This window comes from Cupressus sempervirens, chromosome 3, assembly GCF_028749045.1.
Source record: "Cupressus sempervirens isolate cs-2001-9-10 chromosome 3, ASM2874904v1, whole genome shotgun sequence".
Taxonomy (NCBI): Eukaryota; Viridiplantae; Streptophyta; class Pinopsida; order Cupressales; family Cupressaceae; genus Cupressus; species Cupressus sempervirens.
The window spans coordinates 691,257,893-691,265,253 of record NC_143120.1 but is presented as its reverse complement, the minus strand read 5'-3'; the positions used below and the strand labels follow the sequence as shown (position 1 = coordinate 691,265,253).

The 7,361-nt window shown below is 32.3% G+C and overlaps 1 protein-coding gene across 3 annotated transcripts; it reads right to left on the bottom strand.

The window, feature by feature from the left end:
- Positions 1-1,177: 1,177 nt before the first annotated feature.
- Positions 1,178-5,464, bottom strand: LOC149568619 (beta-fructofuranosidase, insoluble isoenzyme CWINV1-like). 3 transcript variants are annotated; one of them, XM_089821483.1, is made up of 7 exons: positions 5,270-5,464; positions 4,765-4,978; positions 3,547-4,412; positions 2,977-3,138; positions 1,788-2,029; positions 1,607-1,697; positions 1,178-1,511 (listed from the first exon to the last, which is right to left on the bottom strand). In XM_089821483.1, exons 2-7 carry the CDS (start codon positions 4,769-4,771, stop codon positions 1,329-1,331), a joined length of 1,551 nt encoding a protein of 516 aa, XP_089677609.1. In that variant the 5' UTR covers positions 4,772-4,978; positions 5,270-5,464; the 3' UTR covers positions 1,178-1,328. The 3 variants fall into 3 exon arrangements, with proteins under 3 accessions (XP_089677609.1, XP_089677610.1, XP_089677611.1); XM_089821484.1 differs by lacking the exon at positions 5,270-5,464 and having other exon boundaries at positions 4,765-5,144; XM_089821485.1 differs by lacking the exon at positions 5,270-5,464 and having other exon boundaries at positions 3,547-4,409; positions 4,632-4,809.
- Positions 5,465-7,361: the final 1,897 nt, after the last annotated feature.

Genomic DNA, 7,361 nt, shown 5'->3' with positions numbered 1-7,361 from the left:
TGATCTTGGAATGTTCTAATTTCACAAGTGGAGATTCATCTTAGTCATATCAGTGTGCCAATAGAGTTGCATTGTCATACCATATATATTGAAGAAGTTATTGAGGTTTTTGGGTGTGAAACCTTTGAGCTCAAATTTGAAGGCCTTAGTGGTTTCAAAATGGGGTTGTGCCTGGGCTGACTAGCACTTACACATTTCAAGCGCTTTAGTTCATGAGCCAACGAGTCCAAAAAGTTTTTATAGTTGAAAATCAAAAGTATAATTTGAAAGTTATGGCCTTCAGAAGTTGGGGTACCTAAAAATATAATATAGGTCAACCCTATGTAATAATTTAGGAAATAATTTTTAATTGAGGTTTTTTCAATCTTATGAGCTAGGGTTAATGTCTAGAACCTTCCCATGCGATGAAAATTTGCCTATATAAGAAAGACCCACAGTGATGTTTAGGCAGTTCTAGGTAGTAGCTTGTGGCTCTATGTTGAAGAAATTATCCATGTGTGTTTGCATATTATATTTCAAAACTCTATTATTCCATATTTATGGCAATAATAAGAAGCCCATAATTTGTTCTCACCAATTGTTGTTATTTCTTTGTTTATATTATGTGTTTATGATATTAAAGGGAGCGCCCTTCATCAACAATTTTGATAGCCATTACACCAAAAGCTTAATATACTATCTTTTTAGTAATCATGGGAGCATTTAAACCGTTTTCATTAATCATAGAAAGATTTAGTCTCGAAGAAGACGTTATTAGTGACATTTCTTTTTATTAAGTACAACTTCATTTATACTTTAAATCAAACACCTATCAACACATTCTTTGCACCTCCTTGAAATACAAATACTAGTTATTATTAATATTTAAAATTCCAAAACTCAACATATGACAGCACCCCGAACATATATTTCTAATTAAAACTTAATGCCGTAGAAGAGCAAAAACTATCGAATCACTAATTTGAAAGTCAATAACTAAAAATAATACGAATCTTAGACAGCATAAATATCACCAATAATAGAAGGCATATGATAGCACCCCCAACATATATTTCTAATTAAAACCTAATGCCGTAGAAGAGCAAAAACTATCGAATCACTAATTTGAAAATCAATAACTAAAACTAATACGAATCTTAGACAGCATAAATATCACCAATAATAGAAGGCGGTCATATACATAGAAATAATCTCACCATCATATTAATTATTAATCTTTTTCCATATCTGAAGTTGACTTATTTATCACGACAATTTAACAGAAGAATTAATTTCGATGATTTTTTATGTCAAATTTCAGGTGACCCCAGTTTTTTCATATTTCAAAATCAAGAAATCTTGTTAGCAGTTTTCATATCCCATGCATTCAATTGGCTGCAAAGAATTGTGGAAGAACCATTATTAAAGAGATACAAATGCAAATCTGTTCCTACTGTTACCGTTGGATAAACTCTAGATGTTATGCAACTTTTTCCACCTTCTGCGAAGCTCTCCACAATTGAATGATCAACCTGTACATCACAACTCCTACGTATTCAGTAACATATAATAAAATTCAGAGAAGTATATTACATTTCTTCATCAGACTGAAAAATTTACAACCTACCAACACTCGCAATGAAATAATCTTCTTTGGGTGAGTTAGAGGAACAAAGGATCCATAAATTGTTTTGTCCACACCTACCAAGGTTGAGGAACTGAAGGAGATAAAAATTTAGTGTCAGTTCACAATATGAGTGACACAAGAGTTCTACCCTACCAATCATAAAACTTGTGGTAATAGTTACCTCCTCTGGTCGCTGCACATTAGTAGCTTGAACTTGCTCTGGTGTGAAATAATGTGATAAAACACAGCAGTGTATTGAGTGTGATCCTTGGAAGCCAACACAAGCAGCCCAAATGGCCCAACAATACCCTTGTGAAATACTCCTATTTTGCTACATAACTCTTGAGCAGTAGCATTTGCATCCATCTCTTCAAACTCTGCGATTTCCATTTTCTCAAGATCGAATGAAACTTCCACATCCATCTGATAATAAACAAGTAATTTAGAACCAATTTCTGAAGGTTTTTCTTAATCAGAACCAGAGAATTCATTATTAAATTGAAAACATAAAATAGAAGTTTAGTATCTCAAAAAGTGAATTGTTTTCGCACTTCTATATCTTAGTATATTCAGTTGTTAGAAAGAAATATATAATTGAAAGAGTTGTGAAAATAAATGTTTAAATTTGCAATGGAGCTGAGGTTCAGCCTGTCTGAGTCTATTGGGGTCTTTGTTAGACACATTAGCTCTTTATTAAATATGGCAGAACTTAAGTTATCTTCATTTATATTAATTTGTTAAACAGAACAGTTCACCTAAACAGATGAAAAACTTTGCAACTAGTTGTTCATTTAAGCTAACATTGGATGATCCCTGACCAAGGTTAAAATAAACCACTCTTAAGAAATGATACTTCTCCAGAAACATTGGATGATCCCTGACCAAGGTTAAAATAAACCACTCTTAAGAAATGATACTTTCCAGAAACATTAGAATTAAGAAATGATACTTGTTCAGAAACATTATAATTATGGTCATTATCTGTTGGAAATTAGTGAAAATCTTGATGTTTTTTATTATTTTGAAAAAAAAAATTTCATTCAAGATATTTAAAGTAAAATTATAATTTTAATATTTTTTATATTATAGATTCTTTTTTTTTAAATTATTTCCAAACAATTTCTTTTAATCATATAACAAAATCAATCAAACAAATAAAAACATTTCTAAAATAATATTGTTCATTTTGTATGCTAATAACATCTACAATAACCTAAAACAAGAGATAAAATCTAATCAAGAACATAAACTAATTCATTTATCTCACTAAGGATAGGTCAATAATATCAGTACTATTACCACACCTAGAAACTTTTTCACAACCTAAAAGTTAAGATGAAAGCAACGGTACGGTATGAGGAAAACAATACCTGTGCCCCAGTTACTCCATAGATTTCTACAAGCTCCCCACTTCTTAGAACAGTGTTATTCTTAACTGTCTTCTTTCCACGAAGAGATTCTACTTCTGCAACAGGCCATTGTATCAGGTTCATTTTTGTGCTATCATCCAGCCAAATGGTCCTTGGAATCCCCTAAACACAACTTCAACAAAGCAAAATAAATTCTGAACTATCTTCAAAATATTAAATTATAGTCAAGTACTTTCTAGTGACCTTTTATTCAGATTCTGATTCAGTGGAAAGGCCAAACATTTACTAAAGCTGGAGAAAGAGACTTAGTAGTCGTTTAGGTTAATTTCACGTACTTAGAACTTCTAATCTGTAAGTGAAAACTTGCCAGTTTTCCGTAAAGGTGACTGAAGAGTTTAAAGCTAAGATTTAGACATTTCCACATTTACAGAGCTCTCTATAAAAGCGTAGAATGCAAAGTGATCGAAAATAATATTTTTGACTCAAATAGACCCCATACCTACTGGGTCTCTTCCCCTGTAAACTAAACACGAATAGAAAGATTATTCAATCAGTGAAAGTGGAAAGTACCTGCAAACCAGCCCACCCCTTAATAAGGTCATCTGCCTGGCTATCAAATTCAGTGATCCATGCCCACAGAACCCTTCTGTTCTTACTCACATCATAGAAACTCTTAGATGCATAGAACTTACCATAGTCATACCTTAAATCCAACTCATCATCCTGCCCTCCCTTGTCTGGAACAAATACGCCTTCATCCACCAAATACCTTCCCACACTATAATAATCATACCCTCTTTCTCCCAAGCTTGCTTTCATAACATGCTTCGCAGAAGACCCCAAAAAACTAGTATCCAAACCCTGATTTCCTGAAAGAGGAACTGGATAAAAATCAGGGCATTCCCACATTCCTGAAGAATCAGAGTAATGCAGAGGATGTTTTGCCTTCTCCCAATTGATAAAATCAGCGCTCTCGTAAACAAGTGCCATTCCCTTGCTTTTCCCCTCTAATGAACCAACAATTATTCTCCACTTCATATCCACAGATTCAAACCATCCAGTTGTTGGGTCCCTGAAATTATTCCCATCCATGCCCTTATCTGGAACTATAATAGGGTTTTCAGGGATCTTAATCCATTCTCTCAAGAAAGGATCTGACGAATTTTTGGGCACTGCCATGTTCTGTACCTGTTGCGAAGCGTTGGTATTTCCAGTGTAAAGAAGAACAGGTTTCCCGCCTTGAAGAAAAGTAGCAGATCCTGACCAACAACCTCCTATATCATACCATTCACTCGGCACAATCGCTGCATCCAATGGCCTCCAGTTCACCAGATCCTTTGACACGGAATGTCCCCACACAATGTTCCCCCAAATTGGCCCCTCCGGATTGTATTGGTAGAACAAATGGTAATAGCCTTTGTAAAACATGGGTCCTGCTTCAAAAAAATTCATTCCGTGAAAAAGTTCCCTTTCCCCAAATTTGAATGTACAAATTTGTGAATTATTAAAACCAAATAGCATGAAGAAATGGTAATAGCCTTTGTAAAACATGGGTTCTGTATCAAAACATATCATTCCGTGAAAAAATTGCCTTTCCCCAAATTTAAATGTACAAATTTTGAAATATTAAAAGCAAATACTATGAAGAAACTCACCATTTGGATCTGTTCATCGTTTTCAACGGCGCGTTCCGTATAAAAAAAAAGCCAATCCAAAATACAATTTGTCAGACCAGCACAATCATTAGGCAATTTTAAGAGCAGAAATAAAGGGTTCTGTAAACTAAACGAACCATTCATCCAGTTTTTTTTAGGCTGAAAATGAAATGCAGTGCGATATGGTTGGTCAACATTTGTGTTGAGGGTATCCAAATTGTGCACTATCCTTAAAGCCTCCGCGCTCTCGCAAATAATTAGGCATAGCCAACTGAAGCTTATTACAGAAGCTGCCGAGGCTTTGTGCTTCAGAATCCCCATCGCTCATAGAACAGAGGACAAACAACCTGATAAAAGCGATGTCAAAGGGTTTGGTGTTGATTCCCAATAAGTCTCATTCAACTCTTATCAGAAATCAGTGCGAATACAACATTGAAAAACTATTTTAAATCAAGCCTCGATGAATATAATTTTGAAAAGATATTTTAAACAATGTCTTAGTGAATGCGACATCGACAAAAAAAAATTGAAATCAAGTCTAAATGAATACAACATTAGAAAACTGTTTTTCTTGTTCAGGCTGACGTATATTCTTAAGGCTGTTATATTTTAAATCAAGTTGTTGGATGTATATTGACCTGTTCGAGTTCTTTAGTTCTTTATTGACCTGTTCGGCTTCAGTCTCTTTTTTTTCGTCTGTAAAATCTTCGCTCTGAAACCATCCGCATTTTTATCATACCTGTATTTGAAAACGTTTATATTATTACTAATTGACTTCCTAGAACATCATTAATTTCAAGAACTTTTTTCAGAAGTTTAAAACTTCTTTGCACGAGCTCTTTGAATCCTCACTTCAGACAGTTATTACTACACTATAATTTTTTAAATTATAATTTCTTAAAATCTTCATTATGACTTCTTAAATTTAATCATTCGCATCTGATATTTTTAATTAATTCTTCAAATTTATTATCATTATTTAAAATTTATTTGTTACTAGATTAATTATTACTATTAATTTCATGTTTATTTATATATCTAAAATTTATAATGTTGATTAGAGTATATTTATATAATATTAATTTTGAAATTATTAATATCTTTTTATTATTTAACTTTATGTTCTTTTACAGAAAATAATAAATATTTTAAAAATCTAGAGATTTCTCTTCAAAAAATATACAATTCTAACAAGTATAATACAAATAATGTGCAGCCTTTTGCTAAACAACATTATATAACAAGAGCTCTCATGGAGCTTTAGTCCCTGCCTTTTGCAAAGATGGAGGGTTAAAACATTATGACATAGCATAGAGGACTCTTGGAAATAGGTTCAAGAGACAATGAACTAATGTATGTACCATATGCTTTAAATTTTTTATATTGTTTTGAACATATTTTGAATACTTCAATGCATTTTAAATTCTTAGAATATGTAAGATTAATTTCAAACTTGCAGGAATAAAATAAAATGCTTAAACAAATTAAAATATATAAAGATTTAGTATACAACATTCTCCACACATTTAATCTCCTTTATAGACAACTATATGTTAATGATCTACATTTATAAAAGCTTTAAGTGAGTTTGAACCTTAGAAGTTAGCTCTTGCTTTGTTGTGCATGGGAAATGCTTGGCCATATCGTATGTCAACCTATTCAAAGAATTGTGAACTTCTGGGAAAAAAAAAACATAATAGCTTATTCCTTTAAAAAGTATCCATGAAACTAACATATTGAATTGCAACCGTGATCTGTTATGAGTGAATATGCTAGGATAGATATGTGATCATATGAAAGAAGAGATGCAAAAATTTATATCTACAAATAGAACTAACATATTGAATTGCAACTCTGATCTGTTATGAGTGAAAATACTAGGATGAAAGAAGAGATGCAAAAATTTATGTTTGCAAATGGACATTGAGAAGTATAAAAGAATTTCAAATTTGGCACTTGCTCAAAAGACACCTTTTAAAAATGGACGGTGGTATATGAATAGAGTAAATTGTACTTCTGATATTAATGGATTCGGTCTTTGATTATTCTCAACTGATACAATATTAATTGCTTTTATATTTTGAGAAATCCATGAAATCTTTAAACATGGATTTTCGTTTTTTGATATGTAAATCTAACAATTATGCACACTTTCAATGCAGAAGATTTTTCAAAAAACGATTCAAGCAGTAATCATCCATTCAATAGCATATCCTCTAGAAGTCTTACTAGAAACAATATTGATGTCTAGAGAATGTGAAATGAACACTATACTTAAGCTATCAAGAGATTCCATTGATTTTTTCTCTTTAGCATAGTTTGACATTTTGATTTTCAAAATTTAGGTGCTATGCTAAATGCATAAGAAATAAAGTGCATGCCACATAGAGTTATCTCACTATTCAATGGAACAACCTAAACATAAGCTAGCACTAAGAATCCTTGTGTCAAGCTTAGTAACAATATGTTTGGTGGTATCTCTATTTGTATCCAAGGTATATGGCACAATGATATGTGTTTTATGCAATCTAGACAACTAAATTTGTCAATCCCAACCTCACTTCACTTATCTTATCTAGCCATTAATTAACTAAAAAGTTATTATTTATTTAATTAATCCATCCTCTACCTTTATCCCTTATCCTTGATTAAATTTAACTCTTCACCTTTGCCCCTCACTTTATATTTGTGTGTGTGTGTGTGTGTGTGTGTGTGTTTAATTGTAGTCTT

Excerpts from the sequence above, each read along its gene's own strand:
- LOC149568619 (XM_089821483.1), bottom strand. Across the intron at positions 3,139-3,546 it reads AGGGGTGGGCTGGTTTGCAG|GGGATTCCAAGGACCATTTG; the intron begins GTACTTTCCACT and ends AGTTGTGTTTAG. Across the intron at positions 1,698-1,787 it reads ATGTGCAGCGACCAGAGGAG|TTCCTCAACCTTGGTAGGTG; the intron begins GTAACTATTACC and ends TATCTCCTTCAG.